Source organism: Nelumbo lutea, chromosome 1 (assembly GCF_056320005.1).
Source record: "Nelumbo lutea isolate HS-2025 chromosome 1, American lotus-T2T, whole genome shotgun sequence".
NCBI classification, from domain to species: domain Eukaryota; kingdom Viridiplantae; phylum Streptophyta; class Magnoliopsida; order Proteales; family Nelumbonaceae; genus Nelumbo; species Nelumbo lutea.
Genome location: NC_142684.1, coordinates 3,043,120 through 3,070,707, shown reverse-complemented (window position 1 = coordinate 3,070,707; position 27,588 = coordinate 3,043,120). Strand labels below are relative to the sequence as shown.

The 27,588-nt window shown below is 35.9% G+C and overlaps 1 protein-coding gene across 2 annotated transcripts; it reads right to left on the bottom strand.

The window, feature by feature from the left end:
* Positions 1–752: 752 nt before the first annotated feature.
* Positions 753–27,284, bottom strand: LOC148873223 (uncharacterized). 2 transcript variants are annotated; one of them, XM_088965641.1, is made up of 11 exons: positions 27,073–27,284; positions 26,504–26,598; positions 23,011–23,068; positions 22,464–22,658; positions 12,074–12,150; positions 9,274–9,356; positions 9,026–9,077; positions 5,146–5,214; positions 1,782–1,868; positions 1,623–1,684; positions 753–1,061 (listed from the first exon to the last, which is right to left on the bottom strand). In XM_088965641.1, the coding sequence occupies exons 1-11, from the start codon at positions 27,188–27,190 to the stop codon at positions 890–892; spliced, it is 1,068 nt and encodes a 355-aa protein (XP_088821767.1). In that variant the 5' UTR covers positions 27,191–27,284; the 3' UTR covers positions 753–889. The 2 variants fall into 2 exon arrangements, with proteins under 2 accessions (XP_088821767.1, XP_088821768.1); XM_088965642.1 differs by having other exon boundaries at positions 816–1,061; positions 1,782–1,825; positions 27,073–27,257.
* Between the last annotated feature and the right edge of the window lie 304 nt (positions 27,285–27,588).

The following is a 27,588-nucleotide window of genomic DNA, read 5'->3' as shown; positions in this document are numbered from 1 at the left end:
AAATTCGATATATATCTTCTTTCTTAATTATATAAAGTGGGTAGGTATAGGTATGATATGGGACTATAGCAGTCCCACGCACTGCATGTGGACCTGAAATGTGATAAGACATAGTGGAGTTTTTTATGACAAGTTTTTTAGGTTGTGTTTGGTTGTAATGTAAATAAATTTACACTGATGCAAAACTATGGCAATGCGAATGATTCGAGTGTAAATTTTGACTTATTTTTTATTCAAATTTTAATTTAGTTTGTTTGATTGAAGTATAAATGAAGTAAATTAAGATATGAAGTAGAATTAAATAAAACCCAAAACAAAATTAAATGAGAATTTACATTTGCACTCCCATACATTTGATTGAATGAGTTAATATCTCTATTAGAAACGTTGAGAGATCTGGGCCGAACATTAATGCATCATAATAATATTTTAGAATATGTTCATCCTCCCAATGCACTAAATTATGTTTATTTATTTATTTTTTCTACTCCTCCAAATTAAATTATGAGAAATTTGCTCTATTTTTGTCAACATTTTTAAAGAAAATACAGAGATAGCCACAAAAATAGTTTGTCTATATAGGAAAACAAAATATTTGTAGGCAAAGTGATCTAATCTCTTAGCAAAAGTAATTTTCCTTTCTTCCTTGCAACTTCAATATTGAGTTCACATAACTAGCATACTTTATCTTTCCATATTAAACCACCCTGATATCTTTGAAGTCTAAACAAGTTCTCTTGTATCAATATAATTGATAAGATGTAGGAATAGAAGATTTTAAGGAGAATCACTGGAAGAAGAGAGAATATCATATGGGTCCCTTTTCTTAGCATATTAATCTCCAAATAGAGAACTGACAAATATACACATCAACAAAAACTATTTGCAGTTATACTACTTCTCCATTATGCTCTTCAAAATGTTTATCATCTTTTGATTTAGGGATCTCTATTGTGGATCCTTGACTTAGATGCCCTCTACCTTCTTCAGGTGCTTCCAAGGTTTGATGAATGTTATCTTCAGAGACTTGTTCTCCAATTTCATTTTCTTCTTTTTCACCCCTACAAAGTATTATGAGATTCGAGGTTAGGAATAAAATTTCCTATCATATGAAAAGAATGAATTTGATGTATGCATCTTGTAGAAATGTATTACTGGTTTAGGGGATTAATAGGCCATGCATTGAGAATCATTTTAATAACTTTTTTTTTTTTTAACTTGGGCTCAGTTTGAAAAGAGTATAAATACGAATATATATGTAACAGTGCAAATACATAGAAAATAATACAAAATATAAAGTTTTACGTTCTACATATTTGCATTTATACTCCTTCCAAACTAAGCCTTGACTCCAAAAGTTAGGCAAACTGATCATAACAGTAAATATCCTAAATATAATATTTCTAAATAATAGAAAAAAATAGTGTTTAGCCTGTAAAGACATAAAAATCATAATGGCCTGATTAAATCATTATTTCTTTTATCCCCAACAAAGATGATTTACAAGTTATCATAAATACCTAGCTATAAACAATAAATAAAAATGAAAATAAGAAACAAAAACAAACAAATATAAATAAAAAATGTATGAAGGTGAATGATGTCTTCCAAATAGAGAATACCCATAATAAATGACAAGTCCAATTGCAACAGCAGCAAATGCGATGAAGTAGATCCAATCAACCTAATAAAGATTAACCCATTTTTAATTAGAAAGCAATTGATCACTTGCTAACAAACTCTTGGTAATAAAAAGGGTATAATATAATCGACCACCATACCTTCTCATGGTAAGCAAATATGCGAATGAAGACAGCCCACATATCTGAGGTGAGTAGAGAGAGGTTCAACATGGTGGACCCACTAAACTATAAGGAATAAAGACAACTTCAATGTCAAAAATTTTTTAGTGGTGAAAACATAGGACCTAAAGTGCCATTTGGACAGAATATTTGCAGTTATGAGTAATATTATAGTGTTCATTGGATTGTGATATGAGTACAAGTAGAAGCATGGAACTACTTTAATATACAACTAAAAATACAACATACATACATTAAGTGTAAAGCTAAGAAGTTACTTAATTATGAAAATCTACAATAGTAGATTTTATGATCATGTCATTGCTATTGCTAATATTTAGGGCAAAGTGAACTGTTGCTGTTAAACCAATTTACTAAGGGCATGTACCATATACTGTTGCAAGAATATTTTGGATTTGGTCCAACCCGATCCAGTCCAATGTGAATCCATTAGAAATGGGCAAGGTCTAATCCAACGTCTGGACTGTCCAATCTGTTTAAATAAGTTTTGATTTAAACTGGTTTCAACCCAAAGCATGTCCATTGACAACTATATTTGTATCTTATATCAATGGAACAGATATTTGCTCAATCCAATCTAATTCAATATAAATTCATTACGGAGGGACCAGGCCCAATCCAATCCAATCCAATAAATACTTTGGACCATTACATATGGATTGGTCCAATTCAATATGTCTTGTTGATCTGTCCAATTTATCTAAATTGATTTTGGTTTGGACGGGGTCCAATCCAAAACTGGTCCGTTGACACCCTTAATGGACAAGAAGTTGCCGCAGTCCCATTTTTCACAAAAATACCCCTTTCCACATGCATTATTCACTAGCATAACTGAAGATATCACTGAACCAAGCTCCTAAGCCCAAGAGACCAAAGATCGGAATTGGCATGCTGCTATGGCTCATGAGTTCAAAGCTCTAGTCCGTAATGGGACATTGGAAGCGTGTGCCCTATATATCATTCGTCTATGAATTTGATTGGAACTAAGTGCATATACAAAGTGAAATATAAAGTAGATGGGTCGGTAGATCGTTGTAAGGCAAGATTAGTTGTTTAGTGTGTGTTTGGTTTGAAGAAAAAAGTAGGGAAAAAAAAGGAAAAAATAGAAAAACCTTTACAAACCTTGTATAACAGATTTTCTTAGTATCAATTAAGTTGATAACTGATTGACATGATATATACTCGGGGTGGCAAATCTATTCTTTTTTTTAGCAGGGCCAAGATAGTTGATTTGAAGTACATTGTGGAGATATTATCTCATACAGATAAAGCCATTCTGATTAAGTCAATCAACACTTGAAGCTATTCCGGTTTACCCTATGAACATATATACCTATTCCCTTAAATGACTTGTTCTAAGCTTAATCAATTCAGTCGTGATTTGTGGTTGGGGAATCACAGTGGGGGAGAATAAGATCCACCTGAGAGCCTTTCATACAACTAAAGCACAAAGAGGGTTTGGGACTGAAAGATGTACGACTGAAGAATATAGTTATATAACGAGCCTTAGGTGTAGATTTCTTATGCATAGAAATTCACTTTGGGTTTAAATTCTCCATGCCAAGTATGTGCAACATCACAACAACACAACCCAAGTTGTTGTGGGCCTGTTGGAAAATTTAGGTTTAGGTTGGGTTTGGATTGACCCTCAACACGACCCACCTCGCTTGAGTTACACTCCTATCCTAAAATTTTCATGATCAGACAAAGAATTAATACTAATTAACTTGTTTTAAGAGATGTTTAAAATTTCATCAATAGATTGTTTTAATGTAATGTTTAAATTTTCATCAATAGTTATAACTTTTTTGCCAAATAGTACTAACTTGTTTTAATGTAATGTTTAAAATTTCATTAGTAGATTGTTTACTTATATTAACTTGTTTTATTAGAATTAATCGTCAACTTAACTTAAATTTTAGTTACCAGCACTCGTAAAGTTTGGTTGTCAGAGAAAGGTTCAGGTAGCACCCATAAAACATATCTATCTGCTATATAAAAGGTTTTGTTGGAATCTATGAAGATCAAGTAAACAGTGGATTACAAATTCTCAAAGTGGTGACATTGATAATAGGATATAGGCCTAGGAGGGGTTGAACTTGTACAAATCTTGGTTTGTTTGTTCATCTCCATAATCTCCTTATCTCTAAACTATATCATTGCTACTTGATGAGGGCAGATTTGGCCCTCCAATGATATTGTGACACATGGTGCATCAAAACAAATAGATGACACTCGGAACCATTCAGGCAACAATTTGCCAAGTTGATGGTGTCCAATCTGGCGGTCTGGCCCAGGCGTGACCTAGCGACCTGCGAGATGTACTCACCAACAAAGTCGGCATGCATATCCTAACACTCCCACGATCCTTGGAAGTTGGCTCACGTGCTGAACGATCTGGAGGGTGGTCAACGTGCATGGCGGTTACCTCCAAGAATCTCGAACCACTTAGACGATCTCGCAAAAATCTCAGATATGGTGCGTGAAGCCCACGCCAAACAATGCCTATATAAAGGCACCAACCCCAATGGCAAGTAGGTAAGAAGCAAGCATATTCTATCTCTCATACATTGTGATTTTTAACTCGCAGTCTTCTATGAGAGTACTGACTTAAGCATCAGAGTGACCTCGCTGGGTTAGCCACTCCGGGTCTTCTGACATTTGGTTCCTTGCAGGTCTCTAAAGAGCAACGAATCTCATCAATCCAGCTCGGCACCTCACAGGCAGCTCGCCACCTAGGCAGCTTGCCACCTGGTCATCTCGGCACCTCATAGGCAGCTAGACACTATAATCAGCTCGCCACCTAGCCTAGCTAGCTCAACTCAGCTCGGCAGCCAAAGTTCTCTACTTTGGCCTGAGTCATCAGCTACTTGAAAGCGGGCCAAATGACGAGATACTTAGCCAAAAGATTGGTACAACACAAAAAATTGATTCATCACAACTCAATGCTTCAAATATGATTTAGGTTTGATTGTGTAGTTTGAAATCAACTTTTAATTGTGGAAATAAATATTCAATCGATCATTTGCATGTTTTAAATGTTCGAATAACTGAAGAAAATTGATTAAGTGAATATTTATTGCAACCACAGTTTGTGAAGAATATTGTGATTCATCCCCTCGTCATTAATTGAAGCACTCAATTAGGATGATACAAACCAATCTAAAACCAATCTATGAAAAGGAGTTTGTACAATTGTAGAACCCAATCCCCATCATAAATCTCAAGTTTTAATCTAAGACAATACATAATCCTACGTACTAGGGGGAGAATAATTCTAGCCTTTTAGATGCGATAAAAGTTATGCTACTCTAATGCATACCTTCAACAACAATGGCACTAAGGAGTAAAATAGAAACATTGCTGCAGAAAACCCAACAAGAGGAAGCACCTGAAATCAAATACAAGAATTAAATCCTTAACATAACTTTTGGTTATAAACTTTTCTGTTAACTCCATTTTTGTAATAATATTAGTGGAGACCCGTGTGATGCATAGGATTTGTTAAGAGAAATCTAAATAATAGGAACACATAAGAGTATACAATTGTTTTATATTTTTTATTTTTTAAATAATTAATAATTATTTATTTTTTATACACTACTTTTAATAATTTTTTTACAATACAAAAATAGCAATAATTAATTTTAGCTAGGGTTGTTCATCAAATTGATGAAACGACCAACCCAATCCGAGTTGGTTAGTTTTCTATTATTTCTGGTCGGCTTTGGTTCAACAATTTCCTAACTCGACCAGCTTAGATCAATTTCACTTTGGCCATTTGTAAATCGACCAAAATCGAACTACCTGACCATAGATGTATTAATATCTTATATTTTTAATATAATTTTTTAATATGGGAAAGTGGAAAAATTCCCATATTTCTTAGTCTAAAACATTTTATATCATAGCTTTAATATTTAACTTTTTTTAATAATTCTACTATTCTTTTAAATTTAAATTTAATATTTTAAGTTTAAATCTTTTGAACTGACCAACAAACCCAAAATCAACCCAAATCAGTACAACCCGCGTTGGTCATTTTTCACTAGTGGTTAGTTGGTTTTAGGTGACTAACTCCCCAACCTAATCAGGTTTATTTGGTTGGCCAAACAGCCTACAACCGAGCTGAGCCAACCTATGAACACTCCAAAAACTATTGAAAATTTATAAAAAAATACACAATTATTGAAAATATATTGGTAATGAAAATACAATAAATAACTAATATAATTATAATAATTAGAAAAATACACTAAATATTAAAAAATATATTTAATTAGTCAATAAATAGTGTAATCTCTAATAAATATTAATCAATAAACTACAACAAAAATACAAAAAATTAAATTTAAAAAGTTAAATAATAGTAGTTTAATCTCCAATAATTATTGAAAATATATTTATCACTAAAAACAGTATATAATTACCGAAAATACAACAAATATTAGTTTTACTATAGATAAATATATACTAAATATAGATTAAGGTTTTAAAATTATTATTAATAAATATTATTTTTCTTGAAAGTTATTTTCTAGAATTATTAATTGATATAAGTGAAATTAGTTATTTACAATGATATTTAGTTATTTAAATAATATCATTATTTAAATTTTAAAATATTAATGATTTATTGAATTTAATAATACATAAATTAAAATTTATACTATTATTTCATAATTTTGTTATTAATTTTCAAAATATTAAATTATTATTAATTCAAATATTATGTTGCAATTCTTTTTCTAATTTTAATATTTTTTCTAAATTTATTACATAATTTCGTTATTTTAAATATTTAAAATTTAGTTATGTTAAATATTTTTTATTTAAAATAATCAGTTATTTAAATATTTAAATAATATATAAAATATTTAAAACTTTTCATTATTTAAATTTCATTTATTTTAAAGTTATTACATAAGATTAAATATTTTGTTATATAATTATTTCACTATTATTAATATTTTACTATTTAATATATTTAATTATTAAATTATTTAAATAATATTTTATATTTTTATTTTAATTTTTTATTGTTTGAATAACATTTAAATGAAATAACCTAGAAAATCATAATTTATATTGTTAGTACATAATTTCATGATGTATTTTGTAAAAATATAAAATTATTAATAATATGAATAATATTAAATCAGTTATAATTATTTTTTATGCTTCTAATAAATAATTTTAAAAGTTATTTCATAATTTTTTTTGAATATTTAAATTATTTTTAATTTCTTAATTAAAACTTTGTTTAGATAGATATAGATAAAAGGGGGGGGGGGGGGGAGGATAAATAGGAATTAGAGATAATTTAGAAGAAAATGGGGGATAGTGGGGAAGGTAGTTTAGGAATTTTAGGAGAGGATATTATTTGGGTTATTGGGAATGTGTGGGAGAGATAGATACTTTAGGTATTTTTTTATAGGAAAAGAGAGCATCTCATTGGTTGTTTCAAAAATGACATGGAATAAAAAAATAAAAAAAGGAAAAAATTCTAGAATGAAGAGTAATTATATATATATATATATATCAAGGTGAATTTTGTGGTAGTAACTTGTTTTCCTTAATGGACCTAGAATTTGTGGTACCAGTGCCAATAACAAACATGTGTAAAAAATTATTCTATTAAATTGATGGGTAGACTCTTCCTTGAATATTAGGGTGCAAAAAATTGCCTTGTTACTTTTATTATAATGTGATTATTTCAAATAAACATACAAAAAATGATAGGTAGGTGCTGCCAACACACATATTCATGCTTGAAAAGGTTCACTAATGATATTTCCTATACAATTAACTCTATTAATTTCTGCTATGAAGAATGAAGGATATTGAGGTGAAAACTAGCAGTTCAACAAATAAGGAAACCACTAGATTGGTAACTTATACTCATCTTGTTCTGTGGATAATTAATATTAGCTGTTCAAAGCTTTGACTTTATAATATAAAACTTAGACATTGGAATTTGACCTATTTTGTACACATAGCATTATGGTTTATGCTGATTTTTTTTCCATAATATAAAGGGTGGGGAGAGCAAATTTGATGCTTATTTTGAGCTCCAAACTAGTTTTCCACATGAAAGATCCCTTGATCATAATATACATAAACTACAAAATGTGGACGTTCTTTGCATATGGTAATTTTAAATGATGATGATGATGATGATAAGTGATAACGGTAGTAATAATATGTGTTCAATTTTTTTGTTACAATTTTCTGATATATCTATGTGTATATAAGTAATTCTTATTTATTACACTTAGCTTTTTTTAATATGATGAATATACAATATTATAGATGTGCCCAAATGTTTCCTATATTTTTTTGTATTATCATAACTTTTTAATATTTTTATTTTTTTCATAATTTTATTATGTAATTATTACATCAAGGGTTAACACATTTGACCAAAATGGTTGAACTAATAACCTACCACCAAATAGAAAAACAACTTCATTTTAGGTTGCTTTTCAATTTTGCATTTCATTTCCATCATCAATAAAAATAGTTTTTCATTTATCACACTTATTATTTTTTGGTATTATTAATATAAAATATTAGAGATGTGGCCAAATATTTTCTATAATTTTTTTTTTGTATTTTTTGTCATTTCTAATTTTTATCATTTTATTAATTATGACATCAATTGTTAAAACTTTTGAACAAAAGTTTGAATTATGACTCACTACCAAATAAGAAAACAATTTCATGTTTTGGTTTGGTTTTAAATTTTGTATATCATTACCATTGTCAATAAAAATAAGTCTTGTTCATCACATTTATTTCTCTTTAATACAATTAATAGAAAATATTAGAGATGTTTCCAAATTTTTCTAGAAAACTTTTGTTTTGTAATGTTTATATTTATTTTTATTTAAAAAGATTTATTATTTAAATATGACATAGTGGCTTGATCCATTTTACTAAAAAGTTTGGATTTCTTGCGAACCACCTAGATGAAAGAATAGCTGTATTCTTGGGTTAATTTAATATATATATACATATATATATATTTAAAAGTATTAAATTTAGATCTAATTAATAGAATTTATTGGTAAGAACCTTCATTATAGGATTTGATGAGACATAACATAGGAGTTAATACCTTACATATAAAATTTAATGAAAGGAAATTCAATGAAGTGAAAAGTAGTAACTCAAATGCCTTTAGAGAGAGAGAGAGATACCGCCCCGGATGACCACTGTATAGAACGGAGTTCTTGACGCTCAAGTATGCTTCTATAAAATTTATTAAGGATATCAATATCTAGTAAAATCTATCCAATAGAACACATCCATGTTTGTACTTATTCATATTTTAATATCAAAATCTTCTATTAAATGAATATGAGAACTTTAAATTCATTGAGGCAATAAGTGGAAAATAACAATTAATCATATAATGAATTCATTGTTTTCAATAAGTAGAGGATACATTTGACAGGCACTGATAAGAGCGCCAAAGAATCCTAACATTGTCATGAGCTCAACTCTGCTGCCACTTTTTACTAAGTATTCCTGCATAAAACATAGAAACTTGATTTTACCAAGAAATTCAAGAGTTCAGTGTAATATAAGAATCCATTTAGTGGAAAAAATGACAATTTATATAACTAAATAGAGTATTCGAGATTTAAACTACTAATCAATCAAGAAAAATTATTTGACATATTTATAGCTTTTAGTTATTATTCCAATTTTTTGTATAAATTAATTTGACTCTACCAAAGCCAACAAATTAATGTTTGCAAATTTAAATAAAAATAAATGAAGTAAAAGGACATGAGTTAAAGTTGTGAGAAATGATTTAAGGGCTAATAATTTAGGAGGAATTTGGCAAGTATTTTCATGTGGCCTTTCAAAGCTTTTCAAATCTTAGAAGATCAAATTTGGGTCCTTTTATGTTTGGTAATGAAAGACAAGAAGCCAGAAAGACCTCTGCCCTAAAAAGCTAATGGAAGCCCAAAATGACAAAAAATCTAGAAGCTTCAAATGAAGTTTTCTGTCTTTCTACACCTAAAGTCTTTCATTTAATAGCTCTGTAGATCATGGTAGACTAGGACACTTACCAAGTGGTTTGGATCTTTAGGCTGAGTTTGGAAGGAGTACAAATGCAAATATGTAGAGTGCAAAACCTTATATTTTGTACTAGTTTGTTACGCTGTACATATTTGCATTTGTACTCTTTCCAAATTGAGCCTTAGAGATAAAGACCCCAAAAACTCATTACATCTTTTGGCCATCTAGACTATCAAAAGATCTTCCTAAAAAGACTTGCCAAATGACACCTTAATAATGGATATGACAATGAACAAAAAACAATGCAGAAAATGTATTCATGAAGCCTACCTATATTTTTGAGACAAGGCTTAGAGGATGATAATGATTATTATGATGATTTTAATTAAAATCTTTAGCAGTTTTTTACACATCCATTAATTCTTTCTTTTCCTTTATGGAACTTTAACTATTGAGAAAGTATCCTTTTCAAATGATATATTTAAATATTGGTGTCAACACTTAAATTCTCCTTTTCCCCCTTCTATTAAGGCTGTATTAATTCCCTTATAGTTTCTTATGTGCATTTCTATCTTGGGCATTCTCTTCAAAAAGTATGAATGGCACATTTGTTCTGATGTGGCACATCTCCAAATGCTTATGCTTTTTTTTTTGTTAAATATAAAGTAATTAAGGCAATTAGTATGAATGACATGTGATAGTGGATTTAGATTGTGAATTAGCTATTTGATCATATCCTTGGATTCCATAAATCAATGTTTAGAGAACCAGGCCCTAAAAACCAGTGGTAACAAAAACATGTCAAAATTGATGATGGCTCAGTTGGTAGGTTCTCTGACTCATTGGAGTAGAGACTTGGGATCAAATCCCACTGCCACCAGGGTTTGGGGGGGTTAAGGGAAAGGGGATGGGCACTTGATTGTTCAATTGGGGTGTTTTATTATTTATTTGGGTAAATTTTTGCAATTTTCATTGCAAGGGGATGAAGGTAACTTGCCTTACTATTTTTGCTAGAGAATGCCTTTTGGCCTAAAATCTTAACTGAAACTAAAAGAATATATATATGTTCAGTTCTAATTGTACTGTGTCTTACCAAAATTCAATCTCCTAAATTCTTATCAAAATGATTTTGTTTTGTCCTTTCTAAATGCTATCTAAATCTTGTTCTACTTATTATAATTCATTTCACTCTAATTCAAAATTTGCTCAAGTTGTTATATTTATATAATTTTTCCTTTTCTATTTAAATAGTGCATTTATTTGCTTCCAAAAAAAATTAGTTTAATTCCTATTGTATGATATCTTCCTGAAATCCAATTGTCTAAATTCTGCTCAAAATGATTTTATAATGTTCTTACTAAAATGTTGCCCAAATATTTCTTGTTCTTCTTATTCTGATCCATTTCACTCTATGTCAAATTTTGCCCAAATCTATCTTTTCCAACTTAGTTTATTTCATTCCATTTTATTCTTGCTTGAATCTTGCGTATTCATGTGATTTAATTTGATGGTCAGAAAACATAATGAGAAAATACAAGAAATCTGCTGGATATTAATAATTTAAATTTTGTGAAGGTGCCAATAAGTCTATTAGAAAAGTCCCTAGCTGGTTGTAATGGAGACTTGGGATCTAAATCCTGTCTTCACTCGGGTTGTGGGGTCTAGGGTTTGGGGAAGGCTATCCCATGTTGTGTACCCATTACAATAAGGCCCCGTTCGCTTTTCGGTAAGTTATTTATCTGGGTAAATGCAATTATCTGGGTAAGTTTTTCCTAGAAAACACTTACCCAGGTAAGTGCATTTACCCATGTTCTTTTATTTCTCAGGTAAATAAGGCAATGACCATTTTAGCTATAAAAATCCATTATTAAAAGGGGCATTTTTGTCCCATTCAAGTGTTGTCAACTTTCCCCTTATGTAGGAAAGTTATTTACCCACCTAAGAGATGGGCATTACTTTCCTAGGTAAATGATACCCAAGAAAATAAACTTTCCTTGATCCCCACATATAGCTGAAAAAAGAATATGAAATTATTTGTCAATAGGAACTAAAATCCTATTAACCAACTTCCCCCCTCTCAAAATCCAAAAAGAGAACACCCCCTAAAAGTAATGATAATTTGAATTCTACAAATCTATTTTATTTTGGTATTGCAAATTTGGATAAATCAGAAATCAAATTGCTTTCCAAGGCCAATAAGTTAATAAATTCCTTACCTCACTAACATTACTCACTGCATAAAGTGTAGACCCAGCAATCGCAAAGAAATCTCCTTTAATGGGGTTACTCCCTCCTAAAATATACATTATACATTGCTTAAGATGACGAAACATATATATCACAAAATCATGCATATTTATCAAGAATCAATTTCTATCTTTGGGAAATAACATTCTATTAAAGTAAATTACTATTAGCAAGCAGCAAATTCTATGCTTTGTATAAATGAATAAATGATGTTCATCTATTTTAATTGAAGATGGTGGCAAAAAATAAGATATATAGGTATGTGGAACCCCAAATAAATAGGATGTCATTGTTTGCATGAAGTGAATCCTTTCAAAATATTCATTATTTCCTATAAAAGTCTCTTTCCATCATAGAAAGTTTATTAAAACAACCTCTAAGTTGTCTACTTTCATCCCTATTGAAAAAGATTACATAGTTTATTTATAATGAGAATTAAACTACCATATATATTGATAATTAGTGTTTGGAAAAAAGGCAAGAGCATTAGATATATAGGTGGCGTTTGATAATACTTTTCAGACATTTGAAGTTTGAAAAGTTTGTTTTTCAGATACCAGACGTGTTCTAAAATCTGAAATGGTTTTTCAAATCTGAAATATTAAGACCACAGCCTAGCACAAAAAAAAAAAAAAAATCCTCGACCTATTTCTTGAATTGGAATCTGCTCCTTACACAAGGCGCCTCACACTGACCTCACAGGCACATCTTACCATGCATTGAGAACATCTCCCGTGTATAATAATGTATAAGTACAGGAGATATTCCAAATGCATGGTGGGATGTGCCTGTCAAGTTGGTGTGACGAGCAGATCCAGTCTCCTGATTGTCACCCCTCCTGGCCCGGGTGCTGGAGATCCGTTTGTCGGGCAGCTTCCTCCATTGAGATGGGCACATTCAGGCTATCAGTCATAGGCAACAGAGGGGGTATTGAAGTGAGATGGACCTGGCATTGCATCCGACATATCTGATTTAAAGGAGGATCGGACACAGGCCTCCCACGATTTGTGGGCCCAAGAATGGGCTTAAACCTGTTCCAAATGGTGCTCAGCAGCTCTAATAGGCGTGATTGGGCTTGAGATGAAGTGAGTGGACTAGCATCCCTCTTATGGGCCACACCTGAAAAACCTGAAAAAGGAGTCCCTTTAGAGGTCTTATCCCGGCATAGACCGAATCAGCCCCCCACAAGACTGCCCCCCACAACGTCCCACACCATATCCCTGCCGTGTATTGAGAACATCTCCCAATGATGACATTGCCATTCTTGATATCACCATCAGGAGATGTTCCTAATACACGGCGGGGATGTGGTGTGAGACGTTGTGGGGGGCTGATTAGAAATCATCCCCGCACAAGAAAATGGGCCCACTTGACCTTTTTGAAGAGATCAAATCAGCCCCCCACAAGAGGGCGCCCCACAGCACATTCCTGCCGTGTATTGAGAACAAATCCCGATGGTGTGCTCTTTGGATGGCGCTTGCCTTGTTTCTATGTCTTTTGGCTCTGTTTTTATGGCTTTTCTGTCCAATCCTTGTCTTGGGTCCCTTCCGTTTGGGTGGAGAGGTATGGCCGAGGTGTGGGTTTTTTGGCTATGTAAGTGGGGCTAGCACTTCTGCTGTCTTTAGCAGTTGGGCTAGGCCCTTTTGGTCAATCATCTTCTTTGTTTTAGGACATGGGGTAGGGATGTTTCTACCTTTTTTTGTATAATTCTTGTTACCCTTCTCTCTTAGTCAACACATTACTTTTTTTTCAAACATAAATAAATAAATAACATCTTTGATTTGATAAAAATAATTTATTGTTCTAAGAACCAATGGCTTTGGAAACCTTGATCCAACATGTATTGCTCTGATTGATAAATCTGAGCATGGTTTCCTACCATTATTTTATTGGATGCTTGAACATGGTTTTAGTAGGTTACATATGAAGTTGGGTATGATGGCTGATATGTTTTAGTAGGTTTCCTACCAATTTGTTGATGAGTGAATGCTTGGACATAGTTACATACTTTTTTATGCTGAATGGATGACTGAATTATTTTGGACATATCTTTGTTGGTTGAATAAATGAATTGATTAGATTTTAAATAGATGAATGAATACTTTGAATGGGTTTACATTTCTTTATGAATGGATGAAATAGGGCTTGAATGGGTAAGCGATTGGGTTGAACAAGTTTTAGGCTGTATTTGGCATTCCTTATTTTAAGGATTTATCTCCTTTTTGCAGTTAAAAGGGCTTTATGAACACTGAGTTTTTAACAGCAAAAAAGAGATAAATCCTTAAGGAATGCCTAATGCGGCTTTAATCTCTTGGTTTCACAGGTTTTCAATAGATGAATGAATAATTTGAACAGGTTCAGATATGAATGGATGAATTGAATAGGGGGCTTCAATTCGTAACTGATTGGATTAAACAAGTTTTAATCTCTTCGATTCACAACTTTACAATTGATGAATAAATAATCTGAACATGTTCAAATATCTTGGATAAATGGATGAATTGCTCAGGTTTTGAATGGGTAAATGATTTAGATATGATATCTATTTACATATAGAAACTTAAAAAAGTTGACCATATCTATAGTATTATATATTCATCACATTAAACAAAATTAAGTATGGTCAATGAGGATTTGGTTATTAATGATGAAAATGGCTAAGAAAATAAACAAAAAGATTTATGGGTTTTTATGATGCAATCCACCCCTAGGTGGAGCTAGGATTTCATAGGGGTGGACTGAATTCTACCTGTGGGTTGATGCCAAATTCACGGACAGGATGTGGTTTATAGGGGGGGGGCTACTAGTAGACTAGAAGGAAGCTGCAAAAAAAAATTCTGAGGGGGATTGCAGTCCAAAAATCCCAAAGATTTAATGTCAACCTATGATCCATTGATCCGATCGAAAGTTTGAATGGTCCAACCAGATGGATCACTAGGTCATTAACTGAATTCACTTTTAAACTAGGGGTAATATCTCTATGTCTGCGTATCTTTGCCATTAATTGATGGGAGAAAAGACATGGTTTTTCGTTTCTGATTTCTCAGCCTAATTAGTAGTATTCATGCTGCAAACTTATATATGGCCGTTATTGAAAGTAAATATGAACAATTTTATGAGATATTTATATATTACCTAATTAATGTATAATTTAAAATTTAGCATCATTTGAGAAACTCAATAAAATCTAACAACCAATAGGTAATATAAATAATTCAAAAACAAGGATAATAAATTAGTTTCTAATCATTAAAATAACAAATTAATGAAACACATATAGCATTAACTGTTCAGTTGCAATATGATTATGTATGGGTTTGATTCCGTTTACGTTTTTTCATTCAACCTTTGTACTTTATTTGCTTGCAAAACTAAGAAAAGTAATAATTACAACCGTTTATGACAAGTAGGCACCACATCAGTATAATAGTAAAAAAATGCCTAAGTGTTGGGGAAAGCTTTCAAAAATAACTTCCCCAAATGGTAGGCATGCACAGAAACCGAAGTCACATTTTGCTATTCTCGATGCGTATAGATGAGCATAAGAGGGGAACTGCTGAAGTGGCGCCTATGTGGCAGCGTTTATTGAATAAATTCCCAGGGTTCCAAAAATGCTACTACATAGGCACCACTTCAGCAATTCCCCTCATGCTCCTCCATAGCATCGATAATAGCAAAAGGTGACTTTGGTTTCTGTGCATGCCTACCATTTGGGAAAGTTATTTTTTAAAGCTTCTCCCAATGGTTAGGCATTTTTTCACTGTTGATGGTGGGCGTTTTGGCAGTTCCCGTCTGGCTAGTGACTCAGATGCCTAGCTAAATAATCCTTATCTGGAATGTGGCTTGGACGTCTAGCTGAATGGTGACAAGTTGGAGAGGTGGAGAGGTGGCTCTATGCCTAACAGAATGGTGACGAGATGGAGAGGTGGCTCTGATGCCTAGCTAGATGGTGACGAGATGAAGAGGTGGCTCTAATGCCTAGCTGAATGGTGACGAGCTGGAGAGGTGGCTCTGATGCCTAACTGAATGGTGACGAGCTGGAGAGGTGGCTCTGATTTCTAGCTGAATAGTGACGAGCTGGAAAGGTGGCTCTGACGCCTAGTTGAATGGTGACGAGCTAGAGAGGTGGCTCTGATGCCTAGCTGAATGGTGACGAGCTAGAGAGATGGTTCTAATGCCTAGTTGAATGGTGATGAGCTGGAAAGGTGGCTCTGATGCCTAGCTGAATGATTACGAGCTGGAGAGGTGGCTCTGATGCCTAGGTGAACGGTGACGAGTTGGAGATGTGGCTCTAATGCCTAACTAAATGGTGACAAGTTGGAGAGGTGGCTCTGATGCCTAGCTGAATGGTGACAAGCTAGAGAGATGGTTTTGATGCCTAGCTGGATGGTGACGAGTTGGAGAGGTGGATCTAATGCCTAACTGAATGATGACAAGCTGGAGAGTTGGCTCTGATGTGACCTGCAAGGAAACTGTGTCAGAGTGCTCGGGTTGCTTTACCTAGGGTGGGCACTCCGATGCTTAAGTCCGCGAATCAGAGATTTTAAGATAGCTAAATGTGAGAGAGATGGAGAGCTGCGAGAACTAAACTGCGTATCTACCTAGGTCTCAGGGGCCAATACCCTTATATAGTTGGGCTGCCGTGGGTCTCGTGAAACACTTCTAGAATCCTCAACCCACGACGTAGGGGTCTGTTATGCTTTGGATGGAGGATAACGTGCCAGTTAATAAGGCTTATAGTTTCCCTCGGATTCGGGTGGGATGAGGATAAGGCCTACAGTTATGCGGCGTAATCCCGAAAGGTTTGGAGACAACTAGTAAGCTTCTAGAGAGGTAGGTCGCTAGGTCGCCAGGTTGGCGATAGTGGTAAGTCGCTAGGTCGCCAAGTTGGCGATAGTGGTAGGTCGCTAGGTCGGCGACAAAAGTAGACCGCTAGGTCGATGGCAGAGGCAGGTCATCAGGTCAGTGGCAGAAGTAGGTCACCAAGTCAGCGGCAAAGGTAGGTTTCCAAGTCGGCAGCAGAAGTAGGTCGCCAAGTCGACGACAAAGGCAGGTCGCTAGTTGGGACCCCATTTTGGCCAAGGCAAGTTGTCGTCTAGGTGATGTTGGGATGTAGTCCAGCTATTCTAATATGCCATGTGTCATGATGTCAATGGAGGGCCAAATCTGCCCTCATCAATTGCCCCCCATTCCCGAGTTGAGATCAGCTCAGCGAAGGGAGTAGATTTGTGCTTCATCGTAGGTCCTTTGGCCTGTTACCAACATATTTCGATGTCGGCTTAGGGGTCCTTGATGTTGCAAGTGGTTTAGCTTCCCCTTGCGTTATGTGCGTCAATGTTGGAATATAAATAGCGGGTCAGTGTCATAGTTGTACTATGTCAGTCCTCTAAGGTGCTGGTCATCTACTCCTATGATAAGCCACAAGGAGCTCAACCTACGGGGGTAGCTTTACTAATTGCAGGTTGCCAGCTTGCATGGGAACCTTGAAAGGCTCAACTCGCGAGGGCGACTATAGTCTGTTGGCCGTCGACTCCCGCGAGAGCCACGGAGGGCTCGACCTGTGGGGGCGACCTCGCGAATAGGACTGACAAGGCTCGTCCGGGCTGATTACGTAGGTCGCCATCTCGGTGGCAGAGGCAGATCGCTAGGTCGGTGGAAGTAGATCGTTAGGTCAGCGGAAGCAGGTTGCCAGTTCGGAGGCTGGTCTCTAGGTCGCCAGGTCATTGGAATTTTGACAGTCTAGTTTTTCTCTAAGCAGCTCAGCCTACAGACACCTTGCCACCTCGGCAGGACTGACCTGCGAGGGTAGTTCCACACATTTTTGGCCATCAACTCCCACGTAAAGAATGGAGGGCTCGATCTACGGTGCGATCTCACAGTTTGTTGGCTATCAACTACCACGAAAACCATGGAGGGCTCGACCTGTGGGGTGGCCTCACATTCTGTTGGCCGTCAACTCTCGCAGAGAGCACGTAGAGCTCTACATATGGGGGTGGCCTCACAGTTAGGGAGATTCTGTCCGGGCAAGACTACAAGAACTCGTTTGGGCTAATCATTTTGCTTCAGACCCCCTAGGGGGTTCTTTCGATCAAGCGTTGTTGTTGTTGCTTGAAGATGTTACTACTTGAGGCTCAGAGAATCGGGTGAGAAGATAGCCTTTTGTAGCGTTTCCCACAGATGGCCCCAATTGATGATGGGCGTTTTGGCAGTTCCCAGCTAACTAGTGACTCAGATGCCTAGCTAAATAATCCCTAACTGAATAATCCCTACCTGGAATGTGGCTTGGACGCCTAGTTGAATGGTTCTTACCTGGAAGGTGGCTTGGACATCTAGCTGAGTGGTGATGAGCTAGAGTGGTGGAGAGGTGGGTCTGATGCTTAACTGAATGGTGATGAGTTGGAGAGGTGGCTCTGATGCCTAGCTGAACGGTGATGAGCTGGAGATGTGGCTCTGATGCCTAGATGAATGGTGACGAGCTGAAGAGGTGGCTCTGATGCCTTGCTGAATGGTGACGAGCTGGAGAGGTGGCTCTAATGCCTAACTGAATGGTAATGAGTTGGAGAGGTAGCTTTGATGCCTAGCTGAATGGTGACGAGCTAGAGAGGTGGTTCTGATGCCTAGCTGGATGGTGACGAGCTGGAGAGGTGGATCTAATTCCTAACTGAATGGTGATGAGCTAGAGAGGTGGCTCTGATGTGACCTGCAAGGAAACTATGTCAGAGTGCCCAAGTTGCTTTACCTGGGGTGGGCACTCCAATGCTTAAGTCCGCGAATAAGAAATTTTAAGATAGCTAAATGTGAGAGAGATGGAGAGTTGCGAGAACTAAATTGTGCATCTACCTATGTCTCAGGGGCCGATGCCCTTATATAGTTGGGCTGCCGTGGGTCTCGCGAAACACTCCCAAAATCCTCGACCCATGACGTAGGGGTCTGTTCTGCTTTGGAAGGAGGATAACGTGCCAATTAATAAGGCTTACCGTTTCCCTCCGATTCGGGCGGGATGAGGATAAGGCCTACAGTTACGCGGCGTAATCCCGAAAGGTTTAGAGACAACTAACAAGCTTCTAGAGAGGTAGGTCGCCAAGTTGGCGACAGAGGCAAATCGCCAGGTCGCTAGGTCGACGACAGAGGCAAGTCACCAAGTCGCCAGGTCAATGGCAGAGGCAGGTCACCAAGTCGGTGATAGAAGTAGGTCGCCAGGTGAACGACAAAGGCAGGTCGCCAGGTTGGCGGCAAAGGCAGGTTGCCAGCTGGGACCCCATTTTGGCTAAGGAAAGTTAGCACCTAGGTGATGTTGGGATGTAGTCCAGCTGTTCTGATATGCCATGTGTCATGATGTTAGTGGAGGGCCAAATCTACCCTCATCAATGAGCAGGTACCCCGAGGGCATTTACCTTATTAGGGATGCGACTGTCAAGGGGTTCTGCAATTCGGCTAAGTACCTCAAGAGCAAAGCTCATCATGTCGTCCTCAAGAAAGGGTTCTAACTGTGTGATTGCTTTATCAGGTCACTCCACTTAGGTAGACTTCGACGCAGTGTCCTTCGAGCTGGTTCTCAAAAGAGTAGCCAACGAGTTTGATGCGGAGCCTAAAGCCTAGGTGGAGGTCAACTGTGAAGAGATCGGCCAAGTTTGCGTCTGTCATGATGTCGAATTAGTATGCTAAACGGGTGTTGTATTTTGTCCTCCACTCCATTGCGTAAAAGTTTTCTAAGTGTGGAATACCCCAAGGTGTCGAATTGGTGGGCTAGGCATAGTTAGGAATAATCCGAGGTCAATGTAAGCCGAGGGGCATGGACACTATAGGTATATACCTGACCTCTATGCACACCGATGAGGCTGAACGTGAACTGCTTTTTATTTCGCCAATGCCGAAGAGGCGACTGGGTATATGCCCGAGTTGATGTGGATTTCTCTAAATGTGGATTACTCCTGAAGTGTCAAGCTAACGAGCTATGCCTTAGTAGGAATAACTCGATCTCAATGTACACCGAAGTGAACAAACATTGTAGGGTATATGCCCGACCTGCCTGCGCACGAGCTACTTTCTTATTTGCCCATGCCGAAGCGACTGGGTTCTTAGTTGCCTATACCGAAGCGACTGGGTCTTAGCACACATATGCCGAGGAGGCGACTAGGACTTATCTGCCTATGCTGGAGAGGCAACTGGGACTTATATTGTGCCGAGGTCTTTTGTCAGCTGGACAACATAGCCCTTAGGCTTTGGGAGTGACTCATAGTCCACTCTCCATAATATTATTTAGCTGACGTGTGGCCTGACCAATTCTTTTAAGCGGGTGATCATTTTGTTGTACCCTTAGATGTGGCTACTTCTACATCATCACTTGAGATTGGCTTCCTCGGGAAGGTGCTTGCAAGATCATGGCATACTGCTCCTGGAACCGCTAACTGTCTACTTCTATTGGAGTCATGGGAGGCTCACCTTGAGGGGGCAGCTCTACTGTCTACAGGCTGCCTACTCTCACGAGAACCATAAGGGGCTCAACCTATGAGGGCGGTTCCACTTTCAACACGCTTCCAACTCTCAGGGGGGCCATAAAAGCTCGATCTGTAGTGAGGCTTTGCAATTCGGGCTGGAAGTAGTTTGGGTTAGATCATTGAGGCTTGCTCGGGCTGGTTATTCATTTCTGTTCTGTTTGCAGGTTTTTCCATTACTTTTGACGTCAGATGATAAGTCAATGCCGCGGTTGCACTGCATCAGCCCTCGAAGATGCTAGTCGTCAACTCCTACAAGAAGCCATAGGGAGCTCGACCTACGAGAGTAGCTCGACTAGCTATAGGTTGCCAACTCGCGTGGGAGCCTTGAAAGGCTCAACCAGTAAGGGCATCTACACAGTCCATAGGCTGCTAACTCTCGTGGGAGTCGTGAAGGGTTCAACCTGTAGAGGAGACCTCGCGAAGAAGGCTAACGAGGATTGTCCGGGCTGAAATGAGGTTGGTAGAGCTGCTTAATCAGTTGGCCATCAACTCCTGTGGGAACTATGAATGGCTCAACCTACAAGGGCGGCCTTACTCCGAGGTGCTTGTTGCCTGACTGCTGGTTATTGAGGTCATTCTGCCACTGGTTGTTTTGTGGTGGCATGAATGCACTGGACTTCTCCCATGCTTGCATCTGATTGTCATTGGGGGGGGGGGGGTTCTCAAGGTTCACCACAGATGTTCTTGCCCCCCGATAATTGATTCTTCATTTTTTATGTTAGTGTTGCTTAAAAATGCCATTGAGTTAATAAAATATGGAAATTAGAGAGTGAGAACTTAATTTTTTTTTAAAGGTGAGATCTTAGCTTTCTGGAAGATGAGGACTTAACCTTTTAGAAGGTGACGACTTAGCTTCTTGTAGTGTATTCCCACAGATGGCACCAATTGATGATGCACGATCTGGAAGCTCCTATCTGGAAGATAACCTGGAAGCCGGTTGCATAGTGAGCTGGTTCGAACTACAAGAAAACAGATCAAAGAACCCAGGGCGGCTAACCTGGCGAGGTCGCACCAATGCTTAAGTCAGTATTGTGTTATCTTGGTTGCGAGCTGAAAGCTTGAGTGTAGAGAGAGCTAGTGAGCAAATAATCTCGCATACCTTCTCTCCTGGATCTTTGGGTTTGGTGCCTTTATATAGGCATTGTTCGGTATGGGCCTCACACACCGCATCTGATATTTTTGGGAGGTCGTACCTAACTGGTCCGAAATCCTCAGAGGTAACCACCATGCACGTTGACCACCCTCGAGAACTTTCAGTACGTGGGCCAACTTCTGAGAAACGTGGGAGTGTTGGGATATGCATTGCCGAATTTGTTAGCGAGCACGTCTCGCAGGTCGCCACTTGGACCTCAGTCAGGCTAGTACGACCTTGAGGGAGGTTGCTCCTCGCGTCGATGTCACTTCGGCCAGTGATGAGGTGCTATAGGTCGGCCCTAGACAATGTGTTTTTAGCCGACCTGAGTTGTGGTCGAGGTCGCCAGGTTGGTGGTGAATGCAGGTCGCCAGGTTAGGGCGAAGAGAAATCACAATCTGAGACTCCAAGTCATTGCTTAGGTGGTGTCTATATGTCATCCAACTATTCCAAGATGCCATGTGTCATGATGTTATTGGAGGGCCAAATCCGCCATCATCAACTGTTATGGTGATGCGGTGCCTAATTGTCATAAACAATTTTAATTAATACTTTTCTCGGTTTTATAAGTAAATAAAATACAAACGTTGAATGAAAAAATTAAACGAAATAAACACATACTAAGAAGATGATAACGTTATTTGGTTAGGAAAAGGTATGTTCGAAAACCTAGAAATAACATGAGTACGAGTATAAACAAAAAAATGCAGTAATTAATGGAAAGTTTACCTGCCCGACCACTATCATGGACATCTGAAAAGACAACCAAAATAGTCGCAGCAACACAAATTACTACGCCAGCAAACTTTCTGATTTGATATTTAGTTTTTAAGAAAACCCAAGTGAGGAACATGACACATGGGATTATCCAACTATCTAACATCATGATGCTTGTTATTGATGTATATTGATAGGCCTTCACCACTGCATAAAATGAATTAAAAATCTAATCAACTTCAAATTTTAAACTTTAAGCTAAAGCTAAGATGATTCCAAGCCTACATGAATCCTCATTCAACTTTAATAGGAAAATCAAGAAAATGATGATTATCTAACTTAATAATACATTTTCTATAACAAATATTGAGGGTTTATTAAGTAAGGCTTAAAGTGTAATTTTTGTGGGTACTTGCATCACATAATAATAATAATAATACATAATTTTTTATGAAATGTTTAGAAATTTAGATTTTTTCCATGCATAATAGAAGGTTACATCATATATGATCATGTTTCAGTGTTCATTTCATACTATGTTTTATTATGTTAGACTCACCAAGAAAATTGGCTTCGACATCAACGAAAGAAAGTAGAAAGTAATAGTACCATTTTGCCTGCATAAACAAAATACAGAAGATAGATAAATTTCAATTAAAAGCAAAATATATAATAGATATCTAAGTGAGATAATAATAGGATAGTGAAGAAAACAAAAAGATAATTAGGAGTTTTTACATTGAATCACTTTATCTTTAGAAATACAAAAGAAAAAAAAAAAGTAGATTTAGAGAGTTTGGGAAGAAGTCTAATATGAAATATATGCACACACAAACTCAGTCCATGAACACAATTAATATGGATTGCTGCACCTTCAAGAACTTGTTAAAGAAAACAAATAGTGATAAATTTAATGGTCAAAAGATAATGGTTCTTATCTTCTAATTTAAATTTAGTTGCCTATTTACTAAATTGAGTTGATATATAAAAGTGGGACTATTATAGTCGAAGGGGCAGGCAAAAAACAAATTTGGGTAGATGGGACACATGATATCTGATTGAAAATTTAAAATATATAAAACAAAAATAAAAACAAAGGAATTATGAGATGACTACAAAAGGCAAAGAAATCTACTACCAAAGCTAAATTGGTTCTGATAAATCCATTTTAAAAATATTAAATACAACTAAAATCTTACCAAGTATGTGAATAAATATGTAAGCAAATATATAAACTATATATGACATAAAAGTATTATAGTTGATAGTGGTCAACGGGTCATCACCCAAACTTATATCCACTCTATTCAGATAAGAACCATTGATGCAAATCCATATCATCATCATCAAGTCTTATCCTAAGTATATGGGGTTCGTTACATGAGTCCTATTTCACCATTCCATTCTGGTTAAATTATTAGTGCTTAAAATCATCTCTTATTATTTCAATCCATGTCCTGATTGGTCTACCCATACCCCTTTTATCCCCCTTCAACTTGAAACAAATCGCTTTTTACAGGTACTTACAAATGAAGATCTTCTATGGACATAACCAGACCATCGTAATCTACATCTTTTCATTTTTGAGTGACTCCATTTCTAATCTTATCCTCTAATTTTAACACAAATACATTTTCTCATTTTTTTCCGCATATTTATTTTACTCATCATGATCCCACATGTGACATTTCATTTCACTGATGGAGGATATGTTTAAGTCCAGTGGGATCAACCACAAGGTATACTTAAGTCTATTTTAAAAACTGATTGGGATATATTTAGGTAAACTAGCGAAAATTCAAGGTATATTTAAGTCATTTACCCTAATTAATATTTATTATTAAAGAGTCCTATTGCCTTTTCTTTTATTAAATAAGTTATGAGCCCGACTAATAGGGCTGCAACTCAGGCTTGGGTTGAACATTTGCCAAAATTTGACTAGACCAGGCCCAATGCCGTAAATTCCTCAAGTCAGGCACCTGATTTGCACCCTTACCTAGTACCTACTAAAACTGAAATTGTTATTCAAGATTATTTTATAGTTTAAATATTTTATTCAATATAAGACAAATAATAAGCATTCAGTTCAGTTAATTCAGCCCTTAATAATGTGAGGAGCACTGTTTTCAAATCCGGAGTAGACCGAAAAAACCAGGAACCGGTCACTTGACAGGTTCCGTTTTCCTCCAAAACCATTTTTCCCCCAAAACCGTTGATTTTGGTCAGTAAACCGCTGAACCGGACGGTTAACCGTTTGAACCGTTCGAATGGTTTTAGCTGTTTTCCAATTTTTTATTTTTTTATCAGAACGGGCCGGCTATTCAGGTCGAATGTTGGGACTGTTCGAACTAACAACTGGACCCTGGCCGATTCATTTTTAAAAACCATGGTGAGGAGTTTGTGGAAAGGCGTGAATTTGTAGTGATAACACGTGTAATGATGAATTCCTATTGATTAAAATCTTCTTACCTTGATAATGGTATTTTTTCAGAGTTCTACTATAATAACAAAAAGACATGATATCAGAAAAACTTACAACCAACTGATATCATTAAAGAAGTGACAAATCAGGTGATATTAATCATAATTTACAGGAATTTTTTGATTGATAAAAGCTCTTTCAGTATCATGCCTTTCCGCCTCCGGTATGGTAGATTTCTCCGGTTTTTTTAATGGCTACGAACCAATGGGTTTATGTACTTTTATACATGACTGACAGTTTTTGTGTGTATTTATCATTAGGTTAGGTTAAAGAATGAAAAGCCTTTGATTTTTACCTAACGATGAGAGAGCTTCATAGATTATACGAGTATGACTCATCTTCTTTTTCTTCTCCTCCTCCTTATATATAAGCTCCGAATGTTTAACACATCTTCACTCTTATAATTTGGATTTGGTCAATGTCAGCGCTTATTACAATGTCATTATTTGCCTTGGTTTTATGTCTAAATCAAAAGAAATTAAAAAAATTAATTAATAATATCATAAAATGTGGATGATTGTCTAAATATTTTAGGCTTAATGTAGATTTCTGAATTTCACTTTAGAGTTATAAAACATTCAAAATATCAACAACCCTCGGTTTATACATCAATGCCCGCCCATAAATTGGCATCAATTCCGAGCTGACACTCACGCCACTATATTTTGGGCCTAAAAATTTTGACCCTGAGCCGAATCGTCATTCTCCCAATAATTTAATCATTGAATTAAGAGATTTAAAGAAATATAATAAAAAAATTGAAAATTTAAATGTTTTTTATCACCCTCTTATCGGTTTTTGCTTTGTTTGCGTGTACATACATATAGTTGATTAAATGAAGATCCACCAATGCACAATTAGCATTGTGAGATGAAGAATAGATCCATTACTTTTTTTCGCTGATGACTACAGATCTCAATTCTATCCCATAAGTGTTATAACTATGATAAATTTTTAAATGACATTTCTGCCCCAATTAGGGAATAAAGTCAAATGAAGGATACTTGTGTAGATCATAAATTTAATTACACAGGAGAAAAATACCACATATACCCTTAGCAATGGTGGTAGAGTCATGTTAGCCCAACACAACAAGGGTTAGAGTAATGGCTTCAAATTCTGTGGGCCCAACCTGAACACACCCGAGGTTTCTCATGAGTGAAGCTTGGATTTTAGGGCTATAGGCTGGGATTTGGAATTGGAAATTTGGGCTTGACGTATGGTAGAAAAAGCTGTATGCAATCCGTAGAAAATCTCCCCTTCTATGTCTCTCATAAAATTAAACCCTCATATGTCTTAATTTCTTTATTAAAACCTATCTCTTCTCTAATAAAATTATTCTTAAATCTTCCTCTTTATTAAAACCTATCTCCTATTTTCATTAAATCTTTTATTTTCTCTTAAATATCTTTGAACCCCTTTTGACCCTCTCTAATAAAACATGGGTATAAATTAGATAGATTATATAAGGTTAAGTGCCAACCCAAATTTATCAACCCAAATCTAACCAAATTTTTATTCAACTCCCGTGCATTTGCATGAATTTGCTTGAGAGAGAGAGAGAGAGAACCTTTAGCCATTTCTTTCTATTGATCAGTATGCTTCCGTAGACAATCGCCAAGAGCACGTAATTGGCAAAAGACTGGGATGTTGGCGCATCGATACCTATAAAACAGTGAAGTTAATGTGCAAAAAGAGACCAACTATGACAAGAAGAAAAAGATTTGCTATGGGTTTGACCCCAAATGAAAGATATTGGAAAAGGAGATTAAAACCAAGTAATGAAACAACTATCCAAAGAAATACAATAAATGGAGATTTTGATTATAATCCGTTTATAGGATGTTAAAACCCATAAACAAGAGAGAGAGAGGGACCTTAAAATTGAAATGGATTTGAACATGGAAAGAGAAACATCACCTACAGCTAGCAATGGAATCTGAAGACACAGAATTGAAAAAGATGTATAGCAGAGGAGAATTAAAAAGAAAACGAAACATTGAAAATGGAAAAAAAAAAATAAAAAAATAAAAACAAAGCTTTTTGTAACAAAATGTTCTACTGTATAGAAAGAAAATAAAATTGTCTGAATCAAAAAAGAAAAAAAAAAAAAAAAAAGGTCGTAGAAATTAAACACACCTCTTCTGGCAAGCTCAGAGGAAGAAAAACTGGTAGAAGTGATCAAAAGCGAGAGGAACTGCCCGAGTCCAAGACCTATCAATGTCTTCCTTGTCCAAATCTTCCCAAAATTCACCATTTTCTCTCTTTCTCAAACAAACTTCAACTGTTAGAGACCCCAACAAGGTAAGCTATGCAAATATGCAACTAAATTTGTTATTTTTTGCAAATACAGTGGTGAATTGGGCACATCCCAGTTTTAATTGTTGAAGCCCTCCCAGTAAAAAGACGAGAACACCCCTGTCAGTAGTGGTGAGAAATGAAAATCAGACCAGAGGAAATGGGTACTTTTGTCCTTCAAAGTTCAAACCAATACGTAGTACTTTATGTTCCTGTCCCATCTTTTTAAGAATTTGGATTTTATCCTTGCACAAAATCTAGGGGTATTAATCGTTCACTCCACCTCAGAATATACAATCCAATAGGTCAATATGATTTCGTATTCACTTTTTCTATCCATCGTCAATTAGAGTCACA

Bases quoted from the DNA above. Each gene is read 5' to 3' on its own strand.
- LOC148873223 (XM_088965641.1), bottom strand. From the start codon at position 27,190: ATGGTGAATTTTGGGAAGATTTGGACAAGGAAGACATTGATAGGTCTT. The intron at 22,659-23,010 runs GTGAGTCTAACA...CATTTTATGCAG, and splicing joins TGTCGAAGCCAATTTTCTTG to TGGTGAAGGCCTATCAATAT. The intron at 1,062-1,622 runs GTATTCTCTATT...AATACTTTGTAG, and splicing joins GGACTTGTCATTTATTATGG to GGGTGAAAAAGAAGAAAATG.